At 35.9% G+C, this 18,555-nt stretch overlaps 1 protein-coding gene across 1 annotated transcript; it reads right to left on the bottom strand.

The window, feature by feature from the left end:
• Positions 1-391: 391 nt before the first annotated feature.
• On the bottom strand, positions 392-16,088 carry LOC149937483 (ileal sodium/bile acid cotransporter-like). The gene is made up of 7 exons (XM_090153200.1): positions 15,898-16,088; positions 8,974-9,192; positions 7,366-7,571; positions 7,096-7,300; positions 4,650-4,910; positions 2,244-2,430; positions 392-538 (listed from the first exon to the last, which is right to left on the bottom strand). Exons 1-7 carry the CDS (start codon positions 15,946-15,948, stop codon positions 507-509), a joined length of 1,161 nt encoding a protein of 386 aa, XP_090009326.1. The 5' UTR covers positions 15,949-16,088; the 3' UTR covers positions 392-506.
• Between the last annotated feature and the right edge of the window lie 2,467 nt (positions 16,089-18,555).

Below are 18,555 nucleotides of genomic sequence, written 5' to 3'. Positions count from 1 at the left end.
TTATCAGATTAGTTTATTAAGAAATAATTATCAGATTATTGAATTTAGAAATAATTATCCAATTAGTTAAATTAGAAATAATTCTCAAATTAGTTAAATTAGAAATAATTATAAAATTAGTGAGTTTAGAAATAATTATCAACTTAGTGAGTTTAGAAATTATTAACAGATAATTTAAAATATTTTTAAAATGGATTGTAGTTGAAAACTCTTAAAGGGATAATCTTAGAATCGGAAAAATAGTTTCAAACTCTTTTTATATGTTTCATCATAAACGAACAACTAAATTAGCAGATTGGTCGATCATGGTTTGTTCAAAATGGCGGTTCACACGTTATGGAAAAAAAACGAGATATTTCTGAAATTTTTATTAAAAACGTTTCTACAAAAATAGCTAAAAAAGCGTCAATATAAAAAATAAAATCGCGTAAACGTGAAAATGTCAATTGGAAAACCTTCTATTTAAAAATTATTCAGTCTTTTTTGGGAAGCATCCAATGCGAACGTTACGATTGGGCCAAAGGAACAACTTCTTCTCCTGCAAGAATCGAACAGAAATAATACCTCGTTATTAAAGTGTTCTTAGAAACGCTACAGACCAGCGGTTCCCAAATTTGGCATGGAACCCTCAATTATCCACCTAATTCTGGCGGAGCCCCAACTCTTTTTTTAACTTATTTTAAAAGACTCTTGACACAAACAAAGATGGCCTCGCTGCGAATTCTCGGAACCCCTGTGACCCTTCCACGGAAACCCAGGGTTCCGCGGAACACATTTAAGGAACTGCTGCTATAGACTATTAAAGGGACATAGAATCGGTCGAAAAATTTACCCGAATTTCAGACGCCCCTGAAAACAGATCCAACCAATCAAATTCTGGAGACTTCAGCGGGAAATTACCGAAATTCAAACGATACTGTGTCCCTTTAAGTTTTTGGGTTTGCGAATTTAAACCATTTTCTTTAAGGTTATTGGGAAGTCTACTTTCGTGTTTGATAAAATCTTGAAATATTTATAACAACGACGTCCCAACGACTACTCAACCTCGAGATAAATAAATCCCGTCGATTAATTAAAAATATCAAAAAATCATTAATGGACAAATGCCCCAGTGCCCAAATTGATATTGGGACCGTGAGGGATCGACATCACCTAGCGATTGATCCCTAGCGGGGAGAGGGACAGTCAATACCCAATTTCTGCGACCAGAAAGCGACTGTTAAAATGTGATCTCAATTCTCAACTATCGATTAATGTAACATTTAAATCATTGAAGAGCTACCAGCAATGAGCTGTGCGTGATACGGCGGCGTAGGCGGCTACACGGGGATTGAATGTAAAAATCAAATTTCGGTTCAATTGCTCATTGGTAATTGTGACTACAAAATTGTACTGAAATTTTTTAACATTTTATTATTAAATAAACGCGGTGATTTTGGAACACGAGCTTGAGTACTAAGTACGAAAATTGCGAGGTCGCTGTTAGAAGGAAATAAAATTGTCTGCAATCAAACGAAAGGAACGGTCAACCGGGCGGGGTATCTAGTTATTTTCTGCACAAACTCAAAGATGTTTTATGATAATAATTAACTACCAGTTATTATTTCAACTAACTGACAAACTTAAAGTAATAATCAGCTAGGCACAACCTTAGGCATAAAACATCTAGCGACGTTTAATGTATTTAAATTAGGTGGTTGGGTTATTCTGCGTGGGAGGCTGGCCACTAGGAGCAACAAACACAGCACCCCACACAAGGAAAACGTAACCCGTCAAAAGTCGTGCATTTTCTTGCGTACATTTTTCATTCATTAGACTCCTTAGCGCCTGCTGCCGTCGTAAGGGGAAAATTCGGAAATTGTCTCCCACCCCCGAACCTGTCCAATGAAATTTGTACACAACCCTGCGTTAGCGTGTTTAAAGGCTAGCTGCGTTCTCCTTGTGTTGGTTGCTCCTAGCTGGCAGCAACCCCTTCACGCCAACCTAACCAACAGTCCCCTACACTAACTTTTACCGTTAGCCTCAACAAGTTTTTATGCAAAGAGGAAACAGAAGAACTAAAGGAAAAACCCTCTTACCAGTGGGGAGAGAACCTGCAAACCAACGCGGAAGGAGTTGTTCCGAGTTTTCACCCACTGTCACCAGCTGGGATCGAACCCGGCTGCGAGGTGATAGTGCTGACCACTTTGCCCCCCCCCCCCCCCCAAACGAAATCATTGAATAATGGAGTAAAAGAGTCGAACCTTTCGTCAGTCGTTTCTCGACGTCCGATAAGTATTGAACTTGTTTAAATTTCCCGATGGTAGCTTTGTCTTTTAATTCGTTTTCTCGGGAGTATGACATGGCCCGGAACACTCCCGCCGCTAAAAAGCCGACGATGGCCTGCGCCAAACTGTAGACTACCGGAAACAGACGCACTTGAAGCTGGCCCTGCAACGAAATCGAACCAAAGTTTAAAAAACGATTTGGTGTTCGCGATCGGAACAAAGAATATAAATCCGCAGGAATGGAAGGTGTAGCTTCATCTAGTGGAACTTTTGCTCCTCTCATTTTTAAAGATAACTCTGATTTGCTTTGATGGAAGTTTCTAACGAAACCAAAACACTCGGCCAATAATATCAATCCATCCATTCTTTGATCGGAAGGAGTTTAAGTAGAGCTACTCGGAAGGAGTTTAAGTAGGGCTACGGTGGCCGGCTCTTCCAAGTTTACGCTTATGATCTAGCGTCTGGAATTGTCCATTTTTGAGAAAAACTGCCTTAAATGCTCCGTGTTAGCGTGGAGGAACGCGAAACAACGTAAAATTATAATAAAATGCAAATATAGCTTCTATTTTATCCATCATGACCCTCTAATACGCGTAATTGAGTACCGTAAATCATTCTTACGCTGCTGGCTGCCAAACGTTAAAATGCTGCCCATCTAGTTTTCGACGGCAGCCAAAGAGGGCGTAACGATAACTTATGATCGAATTTCAATCGTTTGAATCTTGTTTCAAATATATTGCCTTTAAAAATAGTTGTCAGGAAGTAGGTTTTAGGAATAGTAATTTTCGCAAAAAGTAGAGAACCCTAAACTGATGTCATCGGACAAGGCGCTCACGCTGAGCCTGAGGTATCTCGTCAAAGTTCCATCCCCGTCTATTATTTACCTAACTGCACGTGCGTCTTAAGGATTCATGAAACTAAGGTCTGCTAAACAAATCTGGAAAGCATACAACCAACTTATTAGCCTCTTCCAGGATTTTACTTTCAACCCTATCCCCAAAGCGAGGACAGGGCTTTTAAACTTTAGGAGGTTGGATTATGACGCCATACTAGTAATTATAGAAACGGGTGTCGCATGATCAGTCAAAGTTTCTTCCACCACCTGGGTGAAGGAGGGGAATTTTATGTTCATTTGTTAACAGCTCCCTCTATTGTTGATAAATAGAAGTTGGCGAAAAAATAAGAAAACAATGGTTGCGATCATAGATAAAATAACTTCGTATACAGATAGGAAACTTCAATGGGGCAAACTGACTATTACGAGATTGCCCTGACATCTAGTGACTGCGCCAGTTGGATGTGTTCTCAAGAGCGTAGAGCGTATTGAGGAATTTGAGGTCGGAGTTTTGGGAATAAACGTATTTTGCAAGGTAAATGTCTTCAAATATACCAGAAATAGCGTTTAAAACAAACTTGAAATCTTTACTGAATGCTATTTCTTTCGTGCTATTTTTTTAAATTTGCTCTCAGTTCAAGAAAAAGTACTTTTAATACATATAGCTCGCTTAAGTTTTTGCAATTGGGATTGCGTTACACCAAGGTTCTAGTACGGACTTCGAGTAGTGCGAGCTTCACCAAATAATATTCGGGTGCCGCCACCAGATGTCGGCCAAAGTCTGGCGTCACTTGTACAATTTGAAGTTTCCTATCTATATACGAAGTTATTTTAACTATGGTTGCGATCGATTGTTAATGAAAATAATTTAATAAAATGTATTAACTTTAAATTAATATTTTTAATTGTAAATAGCATAGATTGCGCTCTTGCGCCATAACGATAAAAGAGACGGAATTTGGGGAAAGTAAGTCTGACTTACGTGCGCCATTCGAATGCTTATGTAATCGAACCTTCTAAAGTTGATCAACCCTGGTTCCGGTATTAAATTGTGATTTTTAGTGAAAGTAGAAACACTTACACAAAATATTTTTTTTCAGCGTGATCATGAATGAATTCGTTTCAACCACGAATCATCGAACTGCATTAGGTAGTCCCTAGGATGGGAGGGCCTTCGTTGTTATGACGTTGCTCGCACGCCGATCAAAATTGATTTATGGGCAACGTAGTTTTTTGATTGGACGTAAACAGATAAAAATATTAACAGTAAATACCCTTATTTATGATAGTCAACTAACGTTTTTGTAGTAGTAAAGATATTTTTCTAAGAATGGCGTGTAATTTTCTTCGCCCAACAAGTGTTTTGTGGATCGTGTTAATGACAAATGCCTGTCTCCTGATTGATTCCACTGATTACATAAAAAGCAGAAAGGTACCAGATGGTAGAAGGGTAATGATAAAGTGAGATATTCGTGGTTGAAATTAATACATTCGTGACGTGACGTATTTTTGCAATGTCGTGGAAATTGGTTAAGTGAATTTCTTACGGGATGTTCGAAGGAGAGCGAAGCGATGGTGGTAGCCAAAGCGGCGTTCTGGATGCCGCATTCGATGCCGACGGTTCGCCGCAGTTTGGAATCGTGTTTGAAGATCCACATGATGCAGTAGCCTGTGACGTATCCCAACGGGATTAAACTGAAACAGGCCACGTAGATGGGCCAAGGGGTCAACATGTACAGTTTGTGATACAGCACCACTTCCATGATTCCCAGGCCTAAGATTATTACTAAGCCCGCAGTGCCACCGATCTGTAAATGTTCAAAGTGGATTAAAGGAGGAAAATTATATGGAATTTATACAGATCCATGGATCTTAAAGCAAGTGGCACTCTAGTGGAGTGATTGGATGCTACGATAGATGCCTTTTTCGACCGTACCACCAACTTAGCATATTAGGTTCGATGAATTGAGTTGGTAAGCTTACGAACAGGGACTAAATATTTTGCCGTATATTTGACAAACGGCGTTGCTTGAAAGTCCTATTTATTTGCTGGTGACCTAGTGTCCCGTATTCAACACGTTCGCGGTCTTATTGACAAGGCTTAGCGTCAAATTGTATTTCGTACATTTAAAAAAAATCTTTTCGATTAAACAAAAAAACGTGATAATATAAAACAGTACACACATACATTATGTTTTTCAAAAGAAATTGCAGTAGAGGAAGTATTTCTAAGGAGCTAGGAGAAATTATCTTCACCGGCTAAACTGAGAAGTCGCTTGTCAGTGATAAAATTAAAATCACTACGATAGGGATTTTCTGCGGAGCCGCCACTTGCTTTAAAGATAAAGTTCTAGCGATAGTTAAGTTTAATTAAAAGTTAAAGCGGGTGTTAAGTGTGACCGAGATAATGTAAAACGCACCCCAAAGTCACTACCTCAATTCCAAAATCACGTACCTCAAAATGTAAGTTTTAATATTTTGCAATACTTTTTAGAAATGGTAGTAATAATTTTAGTATAAATGAAAGTTGAAAAACGAGAAAACGAAATTCGTTTAGGTTAAGTTACTTGGTTCTGAAACTAAGGGAACGAAGTATTTGAACTTCAATAATGATTAAGTGGCGTCGCTATGAGGAGGGCAGAAGTTTTTGTGCCGTCATATACTGGAGATTTCCGAAAGCAGGTTTTCTTAGAGAAAAGGAATTTACATACGAAGTATTTTACTTTTCTGATAGTAGATGGCGGGTCAGTCACTACGCAGACCGTAAATTTTTGAACTGGTTCATTCATAAGGAGCCTCAGATGTGTTTAATTGGGGCGACATATCTGGAAATTTATGTAGGTGCTCCAAAAATATTATTTAAAATAGCAAAAAATCAATAAAATAAATCAACTGGTTACATCTGGTATGGGTGCGAATTAAGATTTAAAATTATATCCTGTTTAGATTATTAAGACTAGCGTTCACTAAATTTATTAAAAATCCATAACGCCTCTTCTTAATTTCTTTTTAATGAAATTTGAATTCAATGAACCTCATGAAATACTGCTAATTAATAAGATTTTAAATTTGGAATAATCTAAGAAATCAGTGATAAATTTACCAAAGATTGACATCAACGGATATTACAGAAACATGCACCACGAAATACCATTCAGAAAAGTATAAATATGTTCAGTAATCCAGAACTCGACACGCGTTCCTGATAAATTACTAACAATGTAAGTCAAATATAATTGAAGTGAAATGTCGAAATATTTGTCATCGGCGTAGTAGTACCTACAACACTTGATCATAATGATGAAATTGAGCCTATAAAAATATCCAATAAGTCCCAACCTTTCGAGCGTGAGCTTCCGACGCCATCTTGGAAAATGGCCACAATGAACGCCCATTTCGTAATATTCACGACGGTGTAAAAAAAGTATTAAAATTAGTACATAATACGTTCGAAACGCTGCGAACACCAAAATCTTTTCTAGAAAGAATTCAAAGATTATGAAAATTGAAGTACAATTTCGTATAATTTTTTAACACCATCGTCGATATTACAAAGGAAGGCGTTCATGGCGGACATTTTCCAAAATGGCGTACGAAATTCACAATTTAGAAGCGGGGACTTTTAACATGGAATATATCCTCTCGAATTTGTGTCGCCCACTAGGGGTTATCTCCTATTCGTAGCTTGCTTGTGGGTGTGGCTTGTGCTTTTTGCTATGGTAACGCGTTAAGGTAGGCTATGGTGGTCACGTGATTATTTCGCTGGATCGTGTGGCGTTTTGCCTCGTGATCTGTCACATGAAATTATGTCATGGCGGCCGTTATAAGAAGCTTATCTGCGACGTACGCGTACGCCACCCAATCGATTTTAATATTTTTGTCGCTGTTTAGTGGTTAATTGCGAAAGTAATTTTTAAAGTCGTCGAAATATTTCCTAAAGATTGCGTTCAAGGTTGCATTCCCTGTAATATATTATGATTGGGTTCAAGTTACTTTGGTTATGTAGGGCGAGATCTTGGGTAGTTTCCAGTTAATGAGCATTCCGACCCCGACGGGGGCTGTGATGAGTAGAAGCGAGAAGGAAATGCCCCCGTAGGGGATGACGATGTCTCCGGTCTCGATGCCATGTCCGTAGAGCCACATGTTGAAGGGCATCATTCCCAGAGCGATGGCTGTCGACAGCGTCGTCATAGTGACACTGGAAACGTGAAAAATAATTACCGGTGTTAATTGAGGCTGCGTAAGACAAAACTCCGACAATACCTCAACGCGATCTCTCCGTCCAATAGGTAGGTGAGGATATTTGAAATGGAGCCACCGGGGCAACAGGATACCAGCAAGATTCCGGTCCCGAAGAACCCGTGTATGCCGAGTAATTGAACCAGACCGAACCCGTAGATAGGCATTATCCCGAACTGGCAGACCATGCCGATAATGACGCCCAATGGGTTGCGGATGTGAGATTTTATCTGAAACAAATGAAGGGAAAGGCTTTTATTAAAAGGGCTCAAACATTCACGGAATGCCCTCGCCGTTTCGGAGGACTAACGAGGAAACTACCCAAGGTGGTAATCACCGATTTTGTTGAAACTAAGTGGGTGTGTATACCTTATGGTAATATGAAATTTCACCAAGGGAAAAGTTGCAATGAGCATTAGTTTTGCCATGGCAACCGAAAATGTTTTTGACAAAACAGTATGTATGTTTTCCCATTGAAAATAACACGGGAATCTGAGCACTTCTAAGGGTCCCCCCTGTGAAAAAATGATATTAATTCTAATTAAAATTGTTAATTTTGATCAAATTCAAACAACTTAATTCCATTTTATTAATTTCGATAAAATTCATTTATTATCGTCGATTCGGTGATTAGTTGGCAAATACAACTTTTTTTCTTCACATCTCGCTTTTTTCATTTTTAACGATTCTGATCAATTTTTATATATTTTTATCAAATTGACCCAAATTCATCAAAATATCATAAAATTAATTTAATTTGTCAATTTTAATCTGTTTTTTTTTGTTTTGAAATTTTTCACAGGGGGGACCCTTAGAAGTGCTCAGATTCCCATGATATTTTCAATGGGAAAATAAGCATACTGTATTGTCAAAAACATTTTCGGTTGCCATGGCAAAACTAATGCCCATTGCAACTTTTCCCTTGGTGAAATTTCATGTTAACATAAGGTCTACATACCCACCTAGTTTCCACCAAATCGGTGATTATCACCTAGGGTAGTCTCCTTGTAAGTACGGCACTGTAGCTTGTTAAAATTAAAGCCCTCAATGAGGGCAGTGTCACCCCCTGGGCTATACCGTCGCAAGGTCACGATTTTAAATCATTCAGTGTGTTAGTGACAAGGTACGTAATAACCATAAGTATGACTATTGTTTTAATACTTACTGAACCTTTTCCTACACTAATACTATCTCCCAGCTCAGACTGAATAGTATATTATCGTCTTTGGTAGTGGTATATTACCCCTTGAACATATTTAAATGGTAGAATAAGATCTTGATTGCGCAATAATTGTCATATTTATTGGTCATATGTTACTAATGTTATGTATAATAATAAAGAGAGTGTAAATAAAATTGAAACGTAAGTTGTAGTCCTTATGACAGTGATTGACGACGACATCACGAGGGGAACTGGAAAACTCCAAAAAATAACGCCCGCTTCATTAGAATGGGGTAAAAATTCTTCACAAAGTTAAAACAGTTTCGGCGACCGTTGGTATATTTATTTGTAAATGGGCGCTATAAATCTGTTCTCTAGTCAAAAGTCTGCGAGGCAAGCGTTGCATTCGGTTTTCGTGAATCGGACATTGGGTTTCTCGTTGTTGTTTCCTTTGGGTGATTTGTCGTTACCTGAGCGAGTTTCATGTCGCAGCCCATGGCCAGCATGAAGAGGATGACGATGGTGACTAAGCCGCCGTTGTGAACTTTAGAGAGAATGGGAGAGGCCAGCCTGTAGAGGTCCGTGGCGTTTTCTGGGAGGCAGGGCAGCGACGCACTCAGCGACTCCGTCGAATTCAATTCCAGCTCGTCGACGCCGAAGGAAGCGTTGTCTGATGACATTCTGCTGATCTACCAAAATTCAAGGTCAATATTAACGAAAATAAACACTTCATTTTTGGTCGAACATTGCCAGAACATCACGAGGAAAAGAGCAGAAACGTTACCGTTCCCGCCCATTCTCGTTAAAGCAATATTCAATACCATTCCATTCCCGTTTATATATTTCTCTTTCAACTATTATCTTTTCATTTGGAATTACCGAATCAAAGTATCGCGACCAAAGGGAAAATTCATTCCCGATCATCCCCTAACTTGAAAATGACACCGATTTGATTCCTGCACACAATCCTCCTGATGTGTTAAGTTTGTTTGAGCTATTTACAGCAACCTGCAACGCCGGTGACATAACCAATATATATCCACGGTCACACATAATTGTATTTACACTTATTTGTTACTTCTGTGGTCACTCTTATTTGTTACTTCTGTGGTCACACTTATTTGTTAATTCTGGTCAGACGTTGAGTATCACATTCATTTGTTACTTATAGTCACACGTTGAGTGTCCCTCTTATTGGTTACTTCTGTTCACACGTTGAAAGCATCGCGTACTGCTCCGATAAGTGTCACACTTATTTATTACTTTTGGTCATATTAGAACGGCCTCCAATAAGTGTCACACTTATTTGTTACTTTAGGTCATACGTTGTAAGCATCGCGTATTACTCCGATAAGTGTCACACTTATTTGTTACTTTGGGTATTATTAGAACGGCCTCCAATAAGTGTCACACTTATTTGTTACTTCAGGTCATACGTTGTAAGCATCGCGTATTACTCCGATAAGTGTCACCTTTATTTGTTACTTTGGGTCATATTTAACGGCCTTGGAAAATACCAGAGAGAAATTCGCGTATAGTCTCTATAACCACGCGTATTTCCAATGTTGGACGTTGAGGGGGGGTACGTATACGCTGTCCAAAAAACCTTACTTAGAATTAAAATTAAGCAACGTAATTACAATTCTAGGTTGTATAGAAACCACAGCTATTCAAAAATATAACTTTCATGAAAATCGGACTAAATTTAAGGAACGTTATGTCAGGCGGAAATATAAAACCACGAACATTGGGGTCCCGTAAATTACCCCGAAAACCATACTTAACATTAATATTTACTAATATAACCGAAGGGATAGTTCCGCTGAATCCTAACCTATCCAATAATATTTTTTTTGACGTTACCGGACTTAATTTTTAACAAAATATCTACCACACAAAGCCAAACTACCGAAAACGGTAATGAAAGGCTATCAATGGCGATGTATGTACTCTCGAAGGAGATATCATTGACTCTTCTAGCACTAACCGTTGAAGAGATATGCGCGACACGGCGGCATCGGCATCGGCTACACTGTACGTGAAACTAATACACACAAATCCTTAGGATTAACTAATTGTTTTTGGATACATTTTAGTATTTTAAAAATTCTGGTCATAATTTGAAATTATGTTAAGCCTTGGCTATAAGCGAACCGGGGTGAACCGATTTCGCAAGTGTGAACCAGGAATACTCGTCGGCAGTCAAAACTGGCATTCAAACCGACCTAAACTGGGTTTTAAGCTCAAGTGTGACCGTGGCTTTAGTGAAAAATTGAAACTTGGTTTTTGACCTCTCGAGAGAACCAGCCAACAAATACCAGAAAATGTGTTTTTCGCGTTTTATCTGAACGCGTTGATTAGCGCTAAATACCTCCAAATCTTAGCAATTCATCAACTAATATAACCATTATTTACTGAGACTGCTTTGGTGTAATTATGTAACAATTTTTGAGAAACTTGAACAAAACTTTGATATGTAGATAGCATCTCTAAAATATTTTGTTATGGACAAAATGGATGACTTCGTACGGAACAATTTTTTAATCTAAGAAATACTCTTCTTGTTGTTTAGCTAGGGATCATATTGTAGTTGAAAATTATTATAATTATTATATAATTATATTATATAATTATGCGCAGATTATGAGGTTTCTCAAATTACTCTGAAGTTAATTTTGAAAGGGGACTCAAAATATCCAAAATGTAACCTCAAAATATTCTTAATTAAAAACTGGCTCAAAATATTCTAAAATAAAAACGTGGTCGAAATATTCTAAAGTAAAAACGGGATCGAAATATTTTAAAATAAAAACGTGGTGGAAATATTTTAAATAAAAACGGGATCGAAATATTCTAAAATAAAAACGTGGTCGAAATATTCTAAAATAAAAACGGGATCGAAATATTCTAAAATAATAACGGGATCGAAATATTCTAAAATAAAAACGTGATTGATTTATTCTAAAATAAAAACGGGATTGATTTATTCTGAAATAAAAATGCCGTCAACAATTTCTAAATTAAAAACGGGCTCAAAATATCCAAAGGTAAAACATGAATTACAAAAAAAATAAAAGGCGTTTTAAAAAACTTATGTACTCGCGCATGCGTACACGGTGTGTTCAGTCAGTTTTCATATGTAAGATCGCGAAATTATTAAATGTTTATATTTTAATATAATAAAATATGTTGTATTTTAGTTAAAAAACTTAAAAAATAAATGATTACCCTTTCTTAATAAAATAAAAATATTTATATAATTATACTTAAGTAATAATCTACATTCAAATTAGCATAAGTGTAAGGAAACCTAAGGAATTAAATATAATTAATTTCCTCATTAAACTATATAATTTTACTTTAATATATTCAAAGTAATACCTTCAAAGTTAATTTAATGGGTTTTCTTTTTGCTGATTGAAAGTAAAATTCGAAAACCACACTAAAATTTATCTAAGAATTTAAATACTTGTTTCATATATTTTTCCAATTATGCTACTTCTTATTGTTGAAAATCCACTGTGCCAATTTTATGTATACAATTAGTATATTTTTTGATATTCATTTAGTCCCCCCCCCTCCCCCGGGTTTTGGAGGGGCTCAATTTGAGTTTTTTTTTTGCAGTTTCAAGAAGGCGTTTTTCCTTCCTCGATTACCTTAAATTAACATGTTAAAGTGACTGGGCGTCACAAATTAAAATTTTGGCAGCTTTCAATTTGTTTCGCGAAAAATAACATATTTTGTCATAAATTAAAATTCCTTGAACGTAATTATTTTAATTAAAAATGTTTATCTTAAAATTTTTAAAAATTTTAAAATAAACATCGTTAAATTTTAAAAAAAATTTAAAAGGGTTTATCGTTAAATTTTTAAAAAATTAAAAACAAATATTGATCATTAAAATATGATAAAATTACTAGTATGACTATATCAATACTAATTGTTTTTTCCAGCCCTATTTTAGACATATTGAAAACGACTGGGCTCCTTTCTGAATCTAATTCATTCTGGAACTTATCACTTACCTAATGACCCAAATCATGATTAACACCTATCCATTATATAATTAGAATCACATTGAAAGTTGCTAGTCTTTACCCTTTTCTGTAATCTATACCATTAAAATTAAATTCAAGTACCTGTAAGGTAAAAGCTGTAGTCTGACATACTACGTAGCGAAAGTTCGTCCACTTTCTAATCCCAAAATGTAAACATAGATGGCGTTGAGTGTTACGAATAAACGAAAGCAAACGAGCTTTCGCTACGAAAGCTGTCTTGATAGCATTTTAAAACATGTAGCTCGAATAACCGGTTCTAAATATTACACGGTTTCATAGGTCAACGCCAAGAGCCGGGCTCAAGCTCTAGCTCGATGTTTCTACGCACAATTTATTTATCAAATAGCCCAATTAGTGAGTTGGAGCTCCATTCCGGCATCACTGGCAAACCTGGAAGACAGTCGGATGCGTTCAGGAAGCCCCGAGTCCGGGAATCCAGACTGCTAGGCCGCGTAACCTTCTAACGTTTTTTTTTTTTCAAAATAAATTTCGAACGTGGGCTTCGAGCTAAACAATATCGCTAATTGGAAGGAGATCGAGCTCATCCTCAGAAACGAAATAGTATTCAAATCGGTCTCGGGCTAGGGCTCACCTCAGATATGAAAACTACCAAAATCAGTCTCGAACTCGGGCTCAGTATTATGTCGAGCTCAAGTTTGAGCTCTTAGTACGTTAATTTTTAATACGGGCTCGGGCTCGAGCTCCAAGTAATGTGAATCATGAAATGGGTTCAGGCTCGAGCTCGAAGTAATTTGTATTTAAAAAAGGGGATAAAGCTCGGGCTCACTATAGTTACAATATGCATTCCACAATACCTCAGCTCGGGCTCGTCTTTAACGTGAAAACTTATCGGTCTCGTCTCAGGCTCACAATATTTATTTAAAATACCTGAGCTCGGTCTCAAAGCTCACCCTGTTAGCCCGAGCCCGTTGACCTATGCACGGTTTACAGAGCTCCCAGGGAGTCAAAACTATCTTATAATTTCCGCATTTTCCATAATTCTGAAGCTGTTCTAACACATTTTATAGTTAAATTTTAACCTATATTTTTGACATATATTAAAGGATTAAGCACCCAAAGAAAATATATTAACTGTGGTATTTTTATCTAAAGGCATGTCCCTCAAAGATAATTGTGAATGTAGCGTTGATTGTAGCAGCTAGGCGCAAACACACAAGAAGAACGCAGCTTGCCCTTTCTCGTGTACAATTTTGATTGGACACGCCTTTTGGCAGAACATTTTACAGGCGGGGGGGGGGAGGGGACATTATTAATTATTTCCCCTTCCGACGGTGGCTGGCGCTAAACCGCAGTGTTGCCACTCTCTGGCATTTCTCCCAAGATCCTGGTATTTTGAGATCGATTTTGGCATCGTGGTTATTATTTTCAACACCTTGCAAATTTAAGCGTGGGCCTTTCAACGAAGCCTTTGTTGATAGGTGGCGCTGACCATTGTCGACAGTTCCAACCAGTTTTAGTTGCGTTTCTACGTGCGAAGTAAACTATGAATTGATGGCAGACACGCTCAGCGTTGCCAGACGAACGATAACTATTGTACACGTCGATAATTTCGAGCTAATTTGTGGGACGTACGATATTTCTAATGGCGTACTATTATTACCGCGTGCATTTTACGATAATGTTTTAAATTTGCTGAAAATAAGTTGAAAATGTGACTTTTTAACATAAGTTTTCAATTAGCCTTTTCAGTTTACATAGAGCCACGTAATGGCAAATGCAAGAAGCTCATAAACTGCTGGATTTTCTTTTGCTAAGCAGACGCTTTATTGAAAAATCGTCTGCTTAGCAGACGCAAATCCAGCAGTTCATGAGCTTCTCGCATTTGCCACTACGTGGCTCTATGTAAACTGAAAAGGCTTATTGGGTGAACTTTAAGGGTTATTAAAAATTTTGATTTCACAAATTTAACGTCAATATTTCAAGTAACCTGCTACTTGAAATATATTCGCGACCGAATCGAGTCTAGGTGGCGTAACGGCGCCAGCTTCTCCGAGGTAAAGTCATCCTAAAGTTTTTTCTTAAATAAACTTATCAAAATATAAGCAAACGATGCAAAAAAGTATTATTATTTATAAAGTCTTTACGAATAACGACGAGGAAAACCTAATAACGTCTGCTTTAGCCGATACCTATCTAGTTTTCAATGGTGAACCAAAGGGGGCGTAGCGATAGTTTTCGGTCATGAATATATATCTTTTTTTACTAACTAATTTTGAGTGAATTTGAGCCCATCTTTTCTAACTAAAACACGGTGACCGGTGTAAAACAAAACTTCCACGCTTAATTTTGGCTTCGGTTTTCAAATTTCGAGTTTGGCATTTCAACGGAATTTTCTTGTGGCCGATCTCGGAATTTCTGGGCATTTTTTCGAGATTGATCTTGACACTAAATCTTGCCAATGAGGAATGTACCCACGAAAATGCGCGTCTAAAAACGCGTTGCGTTCTCCTGCTCGTAGCTCGCACTACTTATCAATGCAGCAAAATATAACGAAATTTTTAAACTATATACACTGTCGACTTTCATGGTCCATCGCGCATGATATAGTTTGTAAATGGTGATAAAAATGGTCTTATATCTTTAGCCTAGTGGAACATCGATGCCATGTTTCTTTAATTACCTCATTGACTTCTGCAAGAGTGTTCGCTCCCAAAATTTGGTCAGATTATAAATGTGTAGTTATGAGTACGAATAATTTATCGGTGATATTACTAATCAAACCTTTGAGTGCCGTGATATATCGATATATCACTGATTACGTTAATATTCCATTCATTATAGGCAGATTTTGGTGGGGGCCTATGTGAGGAAAGCATAAAAACGCAAAACTCACGTGTCCCGAAGAAAAATCCATTGATTTCATCAGTGGTGAGGGCCTTCTGTTGGTGGGGCCCATAGGCCAGTGCCTAGTAGGCCTAGTCCTTAATCCGCCACTGATAGCAGTATTTCTGGTCACGATTTGGTTAAAACGGTGGCGCACACATTTTGGCGCAAAAGGTTCTAATTATACAGGACTCCATACCTCTAGTTGGAATCACTCTGACGTCTTTGGCCCCGCCTACGAGTGAAAAAACCCTTTGCGTGCGCTCCCCTCTCACGTTGTTGTTTGTTAAGCTAACATAGTGACGTCAAAAAAACCGTCAGCCACACCGAGACGAAAATCTGCCGCGATAAGCATTCCAAGTAGAAGTATGGATTCCTCAATTATATTATAGAGAACGCGTTTATTTCGATAGTTTAATGCTATAAAGCTACTTATTTTTTTAAACGATTTTGATCAAATTTCCTTCAGCCCAAACAAAATATTCAACTTACCGGTACGTGAATGGACGCGATCACGGTATCCACAAAAATATCGACCCCCATTTCGTACTCCTTATCATTAAAATCAATCAATATATTGTTACCAATAACAATTAACAATAACAGTGAACGAACTGCGCGTGTACTTAATCCTTCCGCGAAAAGACACGAAATAAATTTCGTCTTTTCTAATTTACGAAAAATAGTTTTAAAAATGGACAAGAATATATTTATTTATGCTTGGGAAGAATGACTGAATGTGGAGACGATTTTTAGTGTTGTTCGCAATCCCCTCGCGCTCTAGCAGTAAGATCGGCCGCTGACGTTTTCCCTTCCCCGTCTCGTGCCAGCATTCCTTCGTGATGCCCGCCCGGATTGTCTCATTCTATCGAAGTATTTCATATTTCATATATACATTCTTGGAATGGGTGTGTGCGGAGATTTAATCGCAAATCTGTAATTTATTCGCTAGAAACCACATTTAAAGCTACAAAAGTCGTTTAAAATGTAAAACGTTTTTTCATTTTCATTTTCAAGCGCAAAATTGCGTCCATTTTAATTTACTTATTCTAGAGGTTGGATACAATATTTGACGAAAAATTAATTTTTCAAATAACTATCGGATCATTTTATAATGTTTTTGGTTTAATATTAGACCATTTTTTTAAATTCCTGGCTAAGGCTGGTCAATACCTTAACAAAAACTATAAAGTGCTATTTCAGTAGGACGTGCAACTGTGACTATTTTAGGGTTCAGGCTTGGTTGGTCGAAAGTCGTTTTTGGTATAAAGCTAAAGTAAACTACGCGAAGATAGTATATTTAGAAATTTACCAATATTAGAAATGGAATATTGACACAATCAATAGGCGATATAATAAAGTAACGTGGCCTTCTTGTTTTGATGGGAAAGGCCACCTTCCACTACGCTTCCATTAGCTTTCCCACCAAAGAGCCTATGAATTTTCTGTAGGCTTTAACTGTACTATTTCGTTATCCCATTTTAACAAGTTGAGCAAGCATATCTGACTTTATAATATCGCCTAATAGGTTATTTCACTGAATTTTTTTGTTTCAAAAATACGACCGAAAATCTAGTAAGGTTTTTCACTCATAATGTACATTTTAAATCAAGCAACTAGATTTTTCAGGTTTGCCAGATAAGTGGGGTAACTCGTATAACTTTCGCTGAGTCTCTTTAGTTCAAGAAACATCTGAGAATTAAGTTCCAGAACATTTTGGGAAATTTAAGAATAAATTTCAATAGAATCGTTTAAATTTTGAGAATTAAGTTCTAAAAATTTTGGGAAATTTAAGAATAAATTTCAATAGAATCGTTTAAATTTTGAGAATTAAGTTCTAAAAATTTTGGGAAATTTAAGAATAAATTTCAATGGAATCGTGTAAATTTTGAGAATTAAGTTCTAAAAATTTTGGGAAATTTAAGAATAAATTTCAATAGAATCGTTTAAATTTTGAGAATTAAGTTCTAATAATTTTGGGAAATTTAAGAATAAATTTCAATAGAATCGTTTAAATTTTGAGAATTAAGTTTTTAAAATTTTGGGAAATTTAAGAATAAATTTCAATAGAATCGTTTAAATTTTGAGAATTAAGTTCTAAAAATTTTGGGAAATTTAAGAATAAATTTCAATAGAATCGTTTAAATTTTGAGAATTAAGTTCTAAAAATTTTGGGAAATTTAAGAATAAATTTCAATAGAATCGTTTAAATTTTGGGAATTAAGTTCTAAAAATTTTGGGAAATTTAAGAATAAATTTCAATAGAATCGTTTAAATTTTGAGAATTAAGTTCTAAAAATTTTGGGAAATTTAAGAATAAATTTCAATAGAATCGTTTAAATTTTGAGAATTCAGTTCTAAAAATTTTGGGAAATTTAAGAATAAATTTCAATGGAATCGTGTAAATTTTGAGAATTAAGTTCTAAAAATTTTGGGAAATTTAAGAATAAATTTCAATAGAATCGTTTAAATTTTGAGAATTAAGTTCTAAAAATTTTGGGAAATTTAAGAATAAATTTCAATAGAATCGTTTAAATTTTGGGAATTAAGTTCTAAAAATTTTGGGAAATTTAAGAATAAATTTCAATACAATCGTTTAAATTTTGAGAATTAAGTTCTAAAAATTTTGGGAAATTTAAGAATAAATTTCAATAGAATCGTTTAAATTTTGAGAATTAAGTTCTAAAAATTTTGGGAAATTTAAGAATAAATTTCAATGGAATCGTGTAAATTTTGAGAATTAAGTTCTAAAAATTTTGGGAAATTTAAGAATAAATTTCAATAGAATCGTTTAAATTTTGAGAATTAAGTTCTAAAAATTTTGGGAAATTTAAGAATAAATTTCAATGGAATCGTGTAAATTTTGAGAATTAAGTTCTAATAATTTTGGGAAATTTAAGAATAAATTTCAATAGAATCGTTTAAATTTTGAGAATTAAGTTCTAAAAATTTTGGGAAATTTAAGAATAAATTTCAATAGAATCGTTTAAATTTTGGGAATTAAGTTCTAAAAATTTTGGGAAATTTAAGAATAAATTTCAATAGAATCGTTTAAATTTTGAGAATTAAGTTCTAAAAATTTTGGGAAATTTAAGAATAAATTTCAATAGAATCGTTTAAATTTTGAGAATTAAGTTCTAAAAATTTTGG

Source organism: Leiobunum rupestre, chromosome 7 (assembly GCF_980474605.1).
Source record: "Leiobunum rupestre chromosome 7, qqLeiRupe1.1.hap1, whole genome shotgun sequence".
NCBI classification, from domain to species: Eukaryota; Metazoa; Arthropoda; class Arachnida; order Opiliones; family Sclerosomatidae; genus Leiobunum; species Leiobunum rupestre.
This window is presented reverse-complemented; position numbering and strand designations above follow the sequence as displayed.